Source organism: Leuciscus leuciscus (genome assembly GCF_965113295.1).
Source record: "Leuciscus leuciscus genome assembly, chromosome: 17".
In the NCBI taxonomy this organism is placed as follows: domain Eukaryota; kingdom Metazoa; phylum Chordata; class Actinopteri; order Cypriniformes; family Leuciscidae; genus Leuciscus; species Leuciscus leuciscus.
Genome location: NC_138741.1, coordinates 33,740,978 through 33,757,608, shown reverse-complemented (window position 1 = coordinate 33,757,608; position 16,631 = coordinate 33,740,978). Strand labels below are relative to the sequence as shown.

At 38.4% G+C, this 16,631-nt stretch overlaps 1 protein-coding gene and 1 long non-coding RNA gene across 2 annotated transcripts in view; one reads left to right on the top strand and one right to left on the bottom strand.

The window, feature by feature from the left end:
* Nucleotides 1-326: 326 nt before the first annotated feature.
* The window catches only part of trappc12 (trafficking protein particle complex subunit 12), a 28,242-nt gene continuing 11,937 nt past the window's right edge, over nucleotides 327-16,631 (bottom strand). Inside the window, exons 4-12 of the mRNA XM_082143469.1 lie at nucleotides 11,507-11,620; nucleotides 9,399-9,537; nucleotides 8,186-8,298; nucleotides 8,003-8,075; nucleotides 5,288-5,361; nucleotides 2,918-3,016; nucleotides 2,035-2,138; nucleotides 1,163-1,250; nucleotides 327-705 (exon numbers count right to left, since the gene is read on the bottom strand). Coding sequence (XP_081999595.1) covers nucleotides 463-705; nucleotides 1,163-1,250; nucleotides 2,035-2,138; nucleotides 2,918-3,016; nucleotides 5,288-5,361; nucleotides 8,003-8,075; nucleotides 8,186-8,298; nucleotides 9,399-9,537; nucleotides 11,507-11,620 — 1,047 coding nt within the window. The 3' untranslated portion in view covers nucleotides 327-462. The remainder of the gene's footprint in view (nucleotides 706-1,162; nucleotides 1,251-2,034; nucleotides 2,139-2,917; nucleotides 3,017-5,287; nucleotides 5,362-8,002; nucleotides 8,076-8,185; nucleotides 8,299-9,398; nucleotides 9,538-11,506; nucleotides 11,621-16,631) is intronic.
* Nucleotides 12,673-15,492, top strand: LOC309479553. Its single transcript, XR_014199298.1, has 2 exons — nucleotides 12,673-12,720; nucleotides 12,777-15,492. It is a non-coding gene; the product is annotated as an uncharacterized lncRNA (long non-coding RNA).

Sequence of the window (16,631 nt, the reverse complement as noted above, 5' to 3'; positions counted from 1 at the left end):
CTGGTTCAGTGAATGAGAAAAAAAAATATAATTCAATAAATAATATTTCCACCAGTCAAATAGCCTAAAATCTCAAACCTGACCAAAGCATGATTTGTTTATATGTATTGTTGTCAGCAGTGTCTTGCATGAATATGTCTTATCCTGAGAGCTCAACCGTAGAATCACAGTTTTATTCATAAAGCACATCTCAACATCAGAACAGGTTTTCATACATTTATTCACAAGATTTCATTTAGTCATTTTCAGAAATACACAGTACAGTTGTAATTAGCTTACACTCTTTGAAAACAATCATTTAATGTGCTCAAAAGCATTTCTCTTGATTCCTGAAACGGGTAAAAGTGTGTAACCCTTTTTTTTCTGTCCTGTGCGGAGCAAAATATCGACATCTCAAGTTAACTTTGGTCCTGTCTGTCCACCGTAAGACTTGTAAAAGCTTTATTTTCCACGGTTTGGTCCTCACACGAGCTTGAGGCACTGGATGTTGAAGCTGTCTCCCTCTCGACAGGCCGTGGCCTCCAGCAGAGCCTGCTTCTTCTGCGTGCTGCGGGACGACTCCAGCTCGTACATGGTGGTGAGGTTGAACAGCACGCTCTCGTGCAGGTACAGCGCGGGGTCCTTGTGCACCAGGCTCTCCAGCTGGCCCAGGGACTCCTTCAGACGGCCCAGATACAGGAGACACACCGCTGCATTGTTGTTCGCCTGAGGAAAGAAAGCTCACGTTGTTAGAACTGGCACATGCGTCCGGTGTTCATCAGCTGCTGTTTTTCTAGTGGTAAAGTCCCCATGAGATCAAAAATGATATTTTTATGGAATATTACAGTATGATTTATCTGTGCACATCATTTTTAAATGTATGTGGCTGCTAATCTTGAATCAGAATATCTTCCCCTCCCTCTTGCAGCATCTCTTCTCTTCTCTGATGATGAGGGCGGGGCAACCTGTCACTCAAATGAGATCCACCAATAGCAAACCACAATCATCCAATCAATTCCCCACAGACAGAATCAAGCCCCGCCCACATTTGTTCTTGTTCCAGAAGTCGTTTCACTCGGATATACGGGACAATAGGGAAGAATCGACGAGCGCGACACCTGTTTCATGCCGATTTTAAGCATCACTTGGTCATCAGTGTTCTGGAAAGAGGACTAGCACTCACCACTGGGTTCTTGGGATCAAGCTTCAAAACACTGGAGAAACACACGTGTGCGTCGGCGTAGTTATTCTGGCTCAGATAAACAAAAGCCCTGTTGACAACATCACATTCACGTTAAACAGAAGCACAGACTCTACACTACCGTTTAAGTTTAAGTACTACACTAAAGTTTAAGTACTACCGTTTAAGTACTACACTAAAAGTTTGGAGTAATTATGATTTTTAACTTTAACTTTTAACTCTTTTGCTCAGCAAGGCTGCACTTAATTTCAATGCACTGCAGTAAAAACAATAATATTGTGAAATATTATTACCATTTAAAATATTTTCAGCATCATTACTCCAGTCTTCAATGTCACATGATTCATATTTTTGTGGAAACCGTGAAGTTTCGATATATATATACAGTAAATTATACTGTTATTCAGCAAGGACACATTAAATTGATGAAAAGTGAATTTTATAATGTCACAAAAGATTTCTATTTCAAATAAATGCTGTTCTTTTGAACTTTCTATTGATCAAAGTATCTTTGCACAACTGTTTTCAACACTGATGATAATAATGAATGTCTCTTGAGAAGCAAATCATCATATTAGAATGATTTCTGAAGGATCATGTGACACTGAAGACTTACATTACATTTTAAAATACAGTATATTCACATAGAAAACAGTTATTTTAGATTGTAATACTATTTCTCAGTATTACAGTTTTTACTGTGTTTTTTGATTAAATTAGTGCATCTTTGGTGATCAGAAGAGACTTCTTTAAAAAACACAGAAAAACTCATAATAATTATTCCAAATTTGAAACTAGATTTCAATAAGCGACGGACATCATGCTGCTGTTCTCCAGCAGAAATCAGTGTTTACCTGTTCATCAGAACTGAGGTGTCTTCATTAGGTGTTTTTCCCTTTGATTGACAGGCTTTTTCCACATCCTGAAAATACTTCTCCGCAGTTCTTATGTCTCCAATCTAAAAATATGAACACACAGAACATTAATTACACTCTCTGTGTGAAGATTAAACATGAAGAGCAAAACAGACTCTTTGATTCTCTTCAAAAACAAGTAACTCTGCAAAGACACCGTTCACTCATCCAGTCGACTTGATAACAGTAATCACAGAAAACGGCTCAACAGCTGAGGCACTGCAAGTGCGGTTCATTTAAATTACTCAACATAGGTTAAATAAAAGCTGCATTAAACAAGGAGCTTTGATACAATAAACTGATGGTTTTGTTCACATGGTTAAATGACTCTTCTCATTGCTTCATTTCCTTGTTTCTGTTTCCGATTCATTCACTTTCCCTTTCCATGTTCCCCATGTATGCATGATTGTGTGTATGTGTATGTGTTTGTTTAGATTAGTTATGTGTTCGTGATTTAGTTAAATACAACTTTTGTGCACATTCTTGTGTGTTGATTCACATCCCTTCAGAAATCATTCTAATATGTGGATTTTCAGGATTCTTTGGTAAATAGAAAGTTCAAAAGAACAGCATTTATTTGAAATAGCATCTTTCGTAACATTATTAATGTCTTTACTGTCATCAAATAAATGCATGAAAGTATTAATTTCTTTAAAAAAAAATCTCACTGAACCAAAACTTGATTTACTGAAGCCAAAACAAGACACATGCTAAAGGACACATTCCTTCAGAAACTGCAGCCCTGACCTCTGTTAGGCGTATGTCATGTGATTCAGTGTGTCCTCTCCTGACGTCAGCTGAGTATTGTTCAGGTGTCTCTCACCTGTAGGAAAATACGTCCGATTCCACTCAGCAACTGCACGCTTTGCTCCGGCTCATACTCGATGATGGAGTGATACGTCTCCACCGCCAGAACATAGTCCTTAATGTGACAGGAAGGGGAAATCATTTCAATAAAATGAGCTTTTATGCTTTTATGAAAGATACACTATGTAACTCTTGGGTCTTGCATGCGTCTTGTAGCCGGAGCTACTTCTCTCGGAGCTAACCGTTCTTTCATGTTTTTCTCAGCATCTTGTTGTTCCAAACCTGTATTCTGTTTAAAAATATACTTCTGCATGAGTCTTCATACAGCTCTTTTCCATTCAACAACAATTCATAAAGACCATGGGCCGGCTTCACAAAGCTATGTTAGAGCGGTCTATAGTGTTAGACAAGTCTAGAATGTGCTCATAGTCTAGTGTAATGCAAGTTAGACTGTTTCACAAAAACAAAGACTGACTTAATTTAGACCAAAAAAATTAGACACCTTACCCCAGGCTAACTTAGGTCTAAGACTCTGTTACCTTGGCAACCAGCAGTAACAATCAGTTACATTACAAACAGCCAAAAGAAAAGGGAAAATGGCTCATAATTGAAACATTTCTCCTTGTTACTACATTCTCCGCTAAATTTCCCAAGCCAAAAATGTCCTTGTAACTGTTAAACTCCTCCAACAAACACATATTATCCGCTGGGGTAAACTGCACTGAGCGGTTGAATGCGCTTACTCGATCCGCCATGTTTTTTGTTTTGAAAAGTGTCTTATTTTACCCAGAATGCATTGCAGTGTAGTCCTACTTAAGATAGTCAGAGTCTTAAGTGCTTTGTGCAACGGTCTGATTTAGATGTCTATCTGACGTCTGACTATCTACTATATCTAAGCCATAGTCAAAGTCTATCTTTGTGAAACCGGCCCCATGTCTGTCAAGCTCCAAAAGAACACAAAATCACAACGAAAGTTCCATAGAAGACGCCGATACGACTATATTCCACGTTTTCTGAAGACATCTGATAGTGCTGTGTGAGGAACAGGCCGAATGCATCATGTCAGTTTGAACATGTGGGATGGAGAGTGAGATTCGAGAGGAAGACTGTGTGAGCTCGTTCATCCAAACCATTTACGCCATTGACTTCCACAGTATGGAGAAGAAGACTATGGAGGTCAAAGGGGTCCGTCAACTGTTTGGTTACCCACATTCTTCAAAATATCATCTTCTGTGTTCAGCAGAAGAAATCCATGCAGGTTTGGAACAACACGAGGGTGAGTAAATGATGACAGAATCATAAAGCATCAGCTGACTTCAGAAGTCTTCAAACATATAGAGCACAAGGTGTACTGAATCACTGTTAAGATACGTTTTTATGCATTTTTATCTTTGAGCTTGACAGATGAGGTCACTAAAAAGCATGTGTGAAGGTTCTTCACAAATTGTCCTTTTGAGTTACAAAGAATAAATACAGCATATGGATCTTGAACAACAGCGGTGAGAAAATGGTTGTTTTTTAAGGAAGTACCGTGTCTATTAGGTAAACCTACAGTAACGCCTTCAGCTAGTCAGCTTGAGATCCTTTTCATCTGAACTGGTAATATCTCTTAAGCCTAGTAGTGAACGTTTTATGAGGAACAGGAGAACAATATTCTCCCGCACAATCACGCAGAGACGAAGCACAACCGCTAGAAAGCCAATAGTTACACAGTGTACCGTTCATGTTAACTAATGTTAACAAAAGAAACTTTACTGTAAAGTGTTCCCATATTACACTGTAACAAGGACACCTTAAAATAAAGTGTAACCCAGCATTTTCATTTTGTAGATGAACTATTACCTATAAGGTTTCTGAGCCAGTAGGACTCAATCTATTGAAACAGAAACAGTTTTCACCTCACAAAACCCTCGTGTTGGCATTGCTAAAACTCTCAGGGAATCCATGTATGACATTTATTCAATATTCATTACAACAACAATTCATATTTGTGATTGTGAGTTTCTTTGTTGTGTGTCTGCTAACCAATTTATTTGCGTGTCACTACAGTCTTTAGCCAGCAGATGGCACTCATTTAACATGATAACTTGCACACACACACACACACAAAAATGTATATATTTCAGCTAATGACAATCTAAATCTAAGCGTATACCATATGGGTATAGTATGTGTGCATAGACACGTTTTTTTACCAATAGAACAATGATCAGAAAACCATTTTTATCCCATTTCAATACTATCCAGTCATCACCTGCTTGAAGGAAACCCTATGATTTATAACCCTCGATAGAGTGTGTTTGTGTGCATACAGATATGATTCAGGTCAGATATAAATGTGTGACTGAGTATATGTGTGTGTATGTTTGACCGCCCGCCCATGTACCTTCATCATTAGCAGACAGTTGGCCATGGAGTACATCACCCTGCTCAGACGTGACCTCCACAGCTGGATCGAGGCTGAAACACACACACACACAGAGAGAGAGAGAGAGAGAGAGACTGAGCAAATGGACTGGAATTGGAAATTGCAGTCTTTCCATCCTTTTCCCGGCTTCAAACCATCAATTATTTGTCTGCTGGTGGGAATTATAGTGCAGGAGGAAAAGACAGAGTGACAATCACATTTATTTCCCCCCTCTGGCTCACTGTAGACCCCCATCAGCGAGCCGATCTGATCTCAGATCTGTGTGTGTGTGTGTGTGTGTGTGTGTGTGTGTGTGTGTGTGTGCATGAACAGACCGATGGGTGTGAGACCGCAACTGAACAGAAGAAAGAGAGTGACACTGCATCACGCCTGCCACATAAACACACAATGATAATATGATAATATTCCTGAAGGGCATACAAATTAAAAATAGGATTGTCAATCAATTAGAACTATATGGAAGAATAGTCAGAAAATTCAAGTTTTTTTTTTTAAATGGAAAATGTAATTCTTCAGGCTTTTATTGCTCATTTGGACTATGCTGATATTTATATGGACAAAAGATAAGATTAAATTTTGATAGTTTGCAATGCAAATCAATGAGATCTTTAAAACAGTATAGAAGATAATTACATAAAATGCATATAAATATTAGTCATAACTCTATATCTGCCAATAATGTGTTAGTTAGATGATATTTCAAGTTTATGATCAAAGCTCTGTAGTTTTAAAACATATACTGCATGATGTAAACAAGATGAACAAATAAACCTTCTTCAAAAGCCTGATGATCATATTTGATGCACACATTCGAATGAAAAAAATGATGTATGGATAATCTAACCTAGGATGCTTCAGTCCAGTAAGTGTTCATCTTGAAATATTACTAACAATATAAAAGTTATTCTTATGTTTACTTTATAAAAATCAGTAATCTTTCACAGCAAAAAGACACGTGAAACACAAGCTGAAGGAGGACATTTGGTCAATTATACTAAAAGGCCTTTTACTGCTTATAGCTGAATTAAACTCATTTTATAATTGATGAAATTGACAGAATTATTGAACTGAACTGAATAAACTTACTAAATTGAGCAAAATAATAAAGCTATTTTCTTTTTTTAGAGCTGCTTTAAAGTAGAATTGAATTCTGTTTGCATCCTCGATAATTATTTTCCTGTTTATCACTGTAAAGCTCCTTTGAAACAATCTGTATTGTATAAAGCGCTATATATATATATATGTGACTTAAAAAGAAATGCAGAGTAAAAATCAGAATACATTTTTTCTTATTTCTGTCACATTGTTTTGGGGTGGCTTTTGCCATTTTATCAGTATACTAAATGGAGGACAGAAAATAATATTGATTATATTGAAGATTATATTGCTTTGGACCTGAGCCACCCACAGCTCAGACAAAATTTGCACTTTCGACACACATTATAGGATGTTTGTCTTCGAACTGAACCCTTCCTCCTCGGATTAACCTCTCATCCTCACCAAAAAATCCTCACACTGCCAGAGGCAAACTAGGGCAATGAACAGCCACACTAATCTCAGGGTGAGAGTAAAGGGGGTGCCAGCAGTCTGTCAGCACTTGGCAGCTCCCTCAGAGACATGTGCCCATGACGGAGGGAGTCCGTCCCGCTGAAACCACATCAGGTACACAGGCGGCGGGCCGGTGGGGGGCTTCTGAAATCACAGACTCTCCTCATAGCTATGCTGAAGCATGTATTTATCTCTGTCTTCAACCAAAACAACACGTGAGCAAGTCAATCGAGCATGCAAGACTTATAGAACACGTCAGCTATCCGTTCTGATGGATCGCTACCATCTACGGCTCTTTCTTGGGTTATTTGAGAGTGATTTCAAATTATAAACTCAAATTATAAAGGTGATGGTAAATGGTGATGTAGATTTGTATTTTTTTCCCTATACATTTTGAATTTTTTTCTAAATATGTTGTGAACAGAATGTATTTGTATTTTTCACACTGAAAATAAATTAAATATATTACAAAATGTACTTCAAGGGGCAGAAAAATAATCCAGGTCAGAGTCGACCTCCGTGACTGTGGCAGACACCGCCCCAGGGGAAGTGTGTGCAGCCCAGACACACAAAATGGTGGTGGCCATTACTGGAAGCACTGAGTAAAGGGGAAAGACCAGGACCACCAGACTTAAGACCATTGGGCTAGGGAGCGCTGAGACCAACAGACTTGAGACCACTGGGCTAGGTAGCACTGAGACCAACAGATTTGAGACCAATGGCTGGGGAGCACTGAGACCAACAGACTTGAGACCACTGGGCTAGGTAGCACTGAGACCAACAGATTTGAGACCAATGGCTGGGGAGCACTGAGACCAACAGACTTGAGACCACTGGGCTAGGGAGCAGTTTAGGCATACTGAAGGGATTGTATAATTTAGAGAGCTTTTTATGAGCTTTTTTATATTGATATCAGTGATTGCAAGATGAGTCATCAAAAAGAGACAGACTGCAAAGTCTACAAGTGTATATCTGGTAAAAGACTATAATGTAATTTAACATAACAGATCCTGAAGCTTACAAATAAACAATTTGAAGGGTGGTGGAAATGAGGATGAGTAAACAATGACAGATTTTGTATTTGACATGCACTAGGTCTAGAGGAGAGATTTCAGTGGTCTGTACCGAGTCTGTTGTCCTGTGTGAGGTTCATCATACTCCCGTCCTCAGCTAAACCCTCCTGCAGGTTACTCAGAATCTGTGAAAGGACAAGAACAGAAGTTTTACAACCCCAATTACAGCTATGCTAATTAAATTTCAGAGCTCTGCGGAGCAGGTGCAGCCAGTGAGGTGTAAAGTTCAGCTCACCTTCTGACAGACGCTCTTTATTCTGTGGAGGCGGTCCAGAGTATCCTGAGGCTTCTGCAGATACTGAGGGAGCTCGGCGTGCAAAACACGCATGGAGAACGGCACCATCGAGCCTTGACCATCCAAGACACAGGCATATAAAACACATTTAGGGATATTAACACTAATGCATAGTCTTTCTCTTCTGCAAAAACTAACAACATTTCCCATTCTTGCTTCTTTTTCTGTCAGTAAATACACTGACGAAACAGACTCCATGCTGGTGAAACAAGCTTTGATCACACCACTCTTTGATATCAGGATGGATCTTGTAACGTAGACCTGGGTCTGAAGATCTTCAAATTTCAAATTTTTATTGGTATGACTGGAAATAAAGCTCTGTTGGGTAATGGGCTGATATTATGATGCATTTGAGAAGTAACTAATTGCTGGATTTGCCCAATTTTGCCAGGTTCGTGGCGTCCTTTGAAAGATATTTACAGTCCCATTAAAAAGTTTGGGGTCTGTAAGATTTTTTAAAAGTCTCTTCTGCTCTCCAAGGATAAATTTATTTGTTCGAAAACTTTTTTATTGTAATTTAAGATAATTGTGTATATTCACAATATAATTTATCAATCATATCAATCAAAACAAAGAACTACTGTGACAACTACAAAAACTAAAAACAAAACAATCTAGAACAGCTGAAGGACAAATGCATTCAAAGCAAAAATATCATTGTACAGGTAATGCTGTAACATAATACATACTTGCATTTGTATAAATTAAATACAATCAGACTTTTACTACCATTATAACATAAAAATTACAATGATAATAAAAATAAAGAGGTACAAAAAAAGAGATAAAGTTTATTATGCTAAATATTGTCAGCCATCTAATAAGACTTTAGGCGGAGTATTAATTACACAATCAGTGATTTCAGAAAGAAATCACTTAATAAAATTCAGCAGCCACAGATAATAATATTATTATAATAATAAGTTAAATAAATGATTTAATAATAATAATAATAACAACAGAAATAAAAATCTTTAATAACACTATAAATGTCTTTGCTGTCACTTTTGATCAATTTAATGCGTCCTTGCTCAATAAAAGTATTAAATTCTTTAAAAAATTAATAATCTAACTGAGTCCAAACCTGTGAACAGTAGTGTATGGGAAACTGTTTCAGAATATCATAATACTGCCTCGCTAAAACAACTTTTACCTCGTCTTCCAGGGTAAACCGTCGGGTAATATTCATAGTAGAGGTTTGGATGGTCAAGATTCCCAAAGGGCTCAAACTCCAGTTCAGCGTTCTGGAAAAGGTTGAGCTTCACCAGAAGAGCCAGACGCACAAACCACAGCTGTAGAGACAAAAGAGGAGTCTGTTTCAACATAACAATTCAACACTTTGTTCTTTCTGTAACGGAGTTGTGCAATGCTTTGTGATCTTCATGTATTCCAGACGAGCTCTTCTCTGCAGCCGTGCGTGTGGAGCCGGGTGAGGCCGGCTCATCAAAGCGAGCGGGGGCTTTGACACGAGCCACGGGCCCGTCAGCGGGTTACTGTGGACTGAGTGGGAGTCGGGACGCCAGCTCAAACACTGACAGATCTGCTGCTTCACATGTATATCAGTGTGGGGAACTGAACAAAACTCTAGGGCTGGGTATCGACACAAATGTCATAGTTTAATTTTGATTCACAAGCTTGTTATTCATTTAAATTCTGATCTTGATTCGAAATCCAGTTATATATCAGGTACATTACATTAAAAAATATTGCAGAGAAAATGCTGTAAACTATACCAGGGAATCGTTGGTATATTACTATAATATTTAAGTGATTTGTAAACACACATATAAATTGCTCATAAGGCAGTTTTTATAAAAATAACATTATATTAATAATTTTTTAATGGAAGTAAATTAATGACAAATGTCTTTGAAACACTGAAAAAAAAATGCATTGAATTTCTTGCATTTTGAAGCTGTGTATTTTCAGGCTGAAATTTAATCTGGTTGTACGGTATATTCAAGCTGTGAATGTATTTCAATTAAAAACATTTCAACCACAATTAGGTGAGAAGCTCAGGTGAGAGTCGACGCCTCTCGGGTCAAACACATAGGGCTGGGGTCCTAACTCAAGCTCCTCCCACATTTCTTTTTAAAAGTCTAATTTTAGACTTCTAGTTCGTGACCGGTGTTTTGTTTTGCTCTATCTTCTGTGCTTGCACGTTTATCAATACGTCATGTGTCGGGTCAGAGGTCACCGGAACTAGACTAGTGTGTGGAAGACATTGATTATAGTTTATAAAGTTATAAATATGAATATTTTTCATACAAAAACACATGGCTTCGCTTCAGAAGGTCTTTATTAAAGGGTTAGTTCACCAAAAAATGAAAATTCTGTCAGTAATTACTCACCCTCATGTTGTTCCAACCCCGTAAAACTTTCATTCATCTTCAGAACACAAATTAAGTTATTTTTTATTAAATCTGAGAGCTGTCTCACTGCTCCATAGGCTTCTATGTAACTGAAACTTTCCGGCCCAGAAAGTTAGTAAAGACAACGTTTAAAATAGTGTGATGCGTGTGATGCTGGCCAATAGTGAGCCTCCGTTCTGACGTACAACCCAGAAGCGCTGCGCTGTTACACTATGTGAACTCACTCAGAGAAACACAGAGGAACCTGAAGAGTTGAATAAAGTAGTTATTTTAGTTTTTTGCGCACAAAAAGTATTCTCGTCACTTGATAAACTGAAGGTTGATCCACTGTAGTCACTTGGACTATTTTAACGATGTCTTTACTATCTTTTCTGGGCTGGCAGATGAAATTACCTTGCAGCCTATGGAGGAGTGATCCAGCTCTCAGATTTCGTCAAAAATATCTTAATTTGTGTTCGGAAGATGAACGAAAGTCTTACAGGTTTGGAACAACATGAGGGCGAGTAATTACTGACAGAATTTTCATATTTGGGTGAACTGACCCTTTAACCCCCTGGAGTCGTATGGATTACTTTAATGATGGATGGATGTGCTTTTTAGAGCTTCAAAATGTAAGGTACCATTCACTCCCATTATAAAGCCTGAAAGAGCCAGGATATTTTTTAATATAACTCTGTGTTTGGCTGAAAGAAGAAAGTCTTACACACCTAGGATGGCTTAAGGGCGAGTAAGTCATGGGGTAATTTTCATTTTTGGGTGAACTATCTCTTAAACATGGGGGTCTATGGGATTGACTCTCTTTTGGAGCTTGTCTCTAGCGGCATTTTTGGGTGAACTATCCCTTTAAGTGTTGGGCCGCAGCCCTGTAGAGAGCACAGGTTGTGCTCACCTGTAAGGAGTCAGTGGTGTGTCCGGTGGGCTGGCCGCTCTTGCCGTAGCCCTGGCCGTGAGCCGTCAGCAGTCGTCCCGTCAGATCCACGGACGCCCTCCAGTTCTTAGTGCTCTGTGGGCCGAGAGAGAAGATGAAGACATTACACAAACAGCTGCTCGCTCAGGAGGAGGCGCGAACGAGACGACAAGGTCACTGTGAGCCCTCGCTTTACATGACACTGGCATTAGTCACAGCAAGACTTTCGTTACAAAACTTGTATATGTTGCAAAAAAAAATTATCAAATTGACTGCAATACAAACTAGGGACAGACAAATTAGGTTTGTTCACACCAAAGTTTTCCTCACATATGGCGTACTGTAGATTTGTTTTTTGGGTGACAGACACATTTCCCTGCAGTGGATTTGATCACTTTGCACATATCCGATCTGATCTTCAGTGTCTGCAGGGTTATTTTGCATGGATAAAATTGTGATCCGTTTGTTCAGTCAATATCAGTCAATATCCGGCCAACATCTCAGTCGGGCCAATGGTTAAATTTTACTTGCCCTGCCATACTTTTCACTATTATTGTTATTTATTTTAGACTCAACATTGTATTCTATTAAATAACCTGACTATTAAAAGTTATGAAACAATATTAAAGACAAGTGAACAGTCAGTAATAAAATAAGAAAAAAATTAAATAAATACGGAACATTTTCTGTGTTTGTATTTGTCCGTATTTGTCCTGAGTATTTTCTCCTTAAAACTGCAGTGAATCAAAGACAGTCTCAGAAACGCTGGTGTTTCTGACGTCACAAACTACCTTGCAACCAATCAGATCAACGTGTGATCGTCAACCAGTGGATCTCTGAGCTGTGTGAGTGAGTGGAGGCGGGGCTCATTTGCATATTCATGGTTACACGTATACTAAATGAGGCAAGGGTGTAGAGTTACATTCAAGATAAATTAAGGCGTGAAGAATTTTTTTTAAAGGATTTTTTTTTTAAGTAATTTTGGTGATCAAAGATAAAATGATTGACTACAGGGGGACTTTAAAAATGTATCCTTTATTTAATCCCTAAACACTTTATTTTAAGGTAATGTAGTTACATTGTACTTACTCAGACAAGTACTGAATATTATTTAACTACATGTACTTATTATAGAGTAATGCTTCGGATTAGGGTTTGATTTAGGGTTATTTACTTGAAATTATGCATAATTTACTGTTATTGCGTGCAACTACGTGCACTATATTCCAAGACTTCTGAAGCCATTTGATAGCTTAATGTGAGGTACTAATGAATATTTAAGTCATTATGTTAAAGTAAATGGAAACTCATCTCTCCTCAGTCATTCTCCATTCAGCATTCAAACAGTGCGTCGCGTTCGGGTATGACAGTCAACACGATGAAACTCATTTCAAGATCAATGTTCCCATTATTATACTGTATTTGTAGATTAAGGTCTACGGTTTTGCACTAAAGGACTTTATTTTGTTAATTGCTGTTTCTAAATCATGTCATCTTTCTACCAAGTGTCTATATATACAATATAATACACTATGCATCAATATCTCTTCCCTTTTTGCTTTGAATTTATCAGTGCTGACTCCGTGTTGCTTCAAGCGCATCATTCTGCGCAGTTTTATACTTTTGCACAATAAAAGGTTATTAACAGCCTATCTTGTTCTGTCCAATCTATCATATGTTGCTTCCTAATTAAAAAGCTGCGCTATTCATTTAAAAGAAATGTCTTTTGCGCATTTGTGAGTTCAGGCACTGATGTTGGACGCGAAGACCTGGCTCTCAGTCTCCGCTCTCATTCATCCCAAAGCTGTTCTGTGGGGTTGAGGTCAGGACTCTGTGCAGGACAGTCAAGTTCCTCCAACCCAAACTCGCTCTTCCATGTCTCTATGGACCTTGATTTGTTCAAATTTGTGCTTGATTTGTGAAGCATTAAGAGTTCCTTTCACTGGAACTAAGGGGCCAAGCCCAACCCCTGAAAAACAACCCCACACCATAATCCCCCCTCCACCAAACTTTACCCTTGACACAATGCAGTCAGGCAAGTGCCGTTCTCCTGGCAGCCACCAAACCCAGACTCATCCATCGGATTGCCAGACAGAGAAGCGTGATTCGTCACTCCAGAGAACACGTCTCCACTGCTCTAGAGTCCAGTGGCGGCGTGCGTTACACCACTGCAATCGATGTTTTGCATTGCACTTGGTGATGTAAGGCTTGGATGAAGCTGCTTGGCCATGGAAAGCCATTCAATGAAGCTCTTAATGAAGTACTGTTCTTGAGCTAATCTGAAGGCCACACGAAGTTTGGAGGTATTGACTCTGCAAAGTTGTCGACTTCTGTGCACTGTGCGCCTCAGCATCTACTGACCCCGCTCTGTGATTTTACATGGCCTATCACTTCGTGGCTGAGCTGCTGTTGTTCCCAATTGCTTCCACTCTGTTATAATACCACTGACAGTTGACCGTTGAATATTTAGTAGTGAGGAAATTTCACGAATGGACTTATTGCACAGGTGGCAACCTATCACGGTCCCACGCTTGAATTCATTGACCTTCTGAGAGCGACCCATCCTTTCACAAATGTTTGTAGAAGCGTCTGCATGCCTAGCTGCTTTATTTTCATACAACTGTGGCCATGGAAGTGACTGGAACACCTGAATTCAATGATTTGGAGGGGTGTCCCAATTCTTTTGGCAATATAGTATATATGTGTGTGTAACAATACAAAAAGCAAGGTGGAACATTTTACAATTTATTTGTTCCCCACTCAATGTTTTTTTTTTTTTTTTACGGTTCAGATTTTATCAAATTATTGTGCAACTTATTATTAAGTGCAATTATTGTTATCAACTTATCCTGCTGTATTATCCTCTAACCTAATTTATAATATCATTTTTGCCATTTATGAATATAGCCTTCTCTTAATGTGGCAGATTAAATCTTTGGTTGGTTGTTTCAATTTTTCAATTCCTCAGAAAGTGGCCTGTGTGTGAGTGTGTGAGTGCACGTGATTCTGGGGTGGGGAGGTTTAACTACCAAGGGGGAGGGGGCGTGGTCAATGGGAAATCATCCATCATTTCCTAGAGGAAACACTGGATTAATCGACTAATTATTAGTAACAGCCCTAAAGTCTATCCCTCACAGCCTCGTTTTTTTATCCGCCTTATATTCAATATCATGTCTCTTACTATACAATCAGGTGATGATATAAATAAGACCAAATTCACATTGTGAATTAATTCAGATTCACAATCTGACCTTGTGCAATTTGCTGGTGACTGCATGTAATTTTGACACTTTACTACCTTTGGATTTGAGGAGAACACTGTTTTTTTGGCACTTTTTGCCCATGGTGTGGACATGTGCTTTAGATGGGATGCTGTTTGTCTGTTTTATTTTTCATTTGTGTTCATTTTCTCAGCCTGAGTTTAGTATCTCTTCTGTTTTCACGGGCATTAAAAATGCTTTCTCTTTCCTTCTGTGCTACTGCTTTCTCTCTTTCTCTTCTTTTAGAGATCCTAGAGCCTCTAAATCTTCATTAGAGGGGCAAATGAAGCTGAAAACCACTGGAAGGAAAACGGGCAAAAGCAGCAGCTGCCACTGAGATAAAACATAACAGAAGTCAATGACAGGGGAAACGAGGGTCCTCTCTGATGTACTGCACACTTGGGGACCCCAAACTCACACACACACGACAGATCAGAGGTTCTGCTGTTTTACAGTTCCCTGTCATCATTAGGGGCTTTCGCACCGGAGGAACGCTTTCATAGTTTCTATAACTATCGGAAGAAGTACAGGCTTTTTGGTGTGATCGCGGCGCAGGAACTGGGAACGATTTTAGTTCTAGGAACACTTTTTGGGGGGACTACATCAGAATCTAACCCAGCACTACAGGAACTACCAGTGATGTAAGTGTGTGTTGATTGGCCGAACGCATGCGAAACACCTGCCATTTGTATAAAAGCCGTGCAAACACAGTTTATAGCTTATATATTCACTCCACGAATAAGGAAAACAGCAATAGCTGGACCGAAGTCACACTGTAAAAAATAATTTTCATGATTTATCACAACTTTTTATCTTTTGTCAAATCAACTGATTCAGATAACATAATATTTCGAGTTTTCTATTTATTAAACCAATCTCCTTTGTTGTATTACTTAAATGTTTTTATTTTAATGAACTCAAAATTGTAAGGTATTAAGGTAACTATGTTAAACCAACAATATTATTTTTTACAGTGGCACTTCTCAACCTTTACACTAAGGAGGAAACCCATTGCGACTTTGAAGGGACCAGGCGAAACATGATTATGTGTTTCTGCTCAGCTAGCAACAACATGGCAAATGCTATAATACATTTTTGTATACGGTTTACTTTCTTTGTTTAACAGTTCTATCTATTAAAGTATTATATAGGACTGTTAAACAGATCATAAACTAATGAAGATGGAGAATGGGAGCACTGTGTGTTCAGGTATTGGCGTTCTCAGTGCCAACAAAGTATTATTTTTAGTTAATAACCCTGATTCAAAAAGGACACGAAATACATTTAAGTTGTTATTCACTGATCATCTTACTTGTAAGCAAGCTTTTAACTGCCTTCTGTTTTATGAAATGAATGGATCCACCGATTAATTGAGAAATCCGACTCAAAAGGCTCACAATTAATGAATGAATCAGACACTGATACTTTTCTAACGACTGTGAAAGGAGGACTAAGGTGGAAGTAAATATCTTCAGTGAATAATGACTTAAATTTGGGTCTTTTTATTACACTTCACATTTATACTTTTGAGTGAACTATACCTTCAAGGATGTCAATATATGATGCTGTAGCTAAAACGCAATAGAAGAGAATTATTTAGATGTTACACCATGGTCTGTCTGAATATTCGATTCTGATTGGTTGGAAGGTGTGCAATAAAACGGTTTAATCCATAGCAAGATCCCTGGATTTTTATTGATAAAACTGAATCACTACATCATATTTTTCAGCAACGATGGGGTGGGGTAGCCGTGGATTATCCCTAACATAAACCTAAAAAATATTGTTTAAGACGATAATATCAGTATTTTGAACACTTGTAAAACCGTTATTCATTGTTACTAACC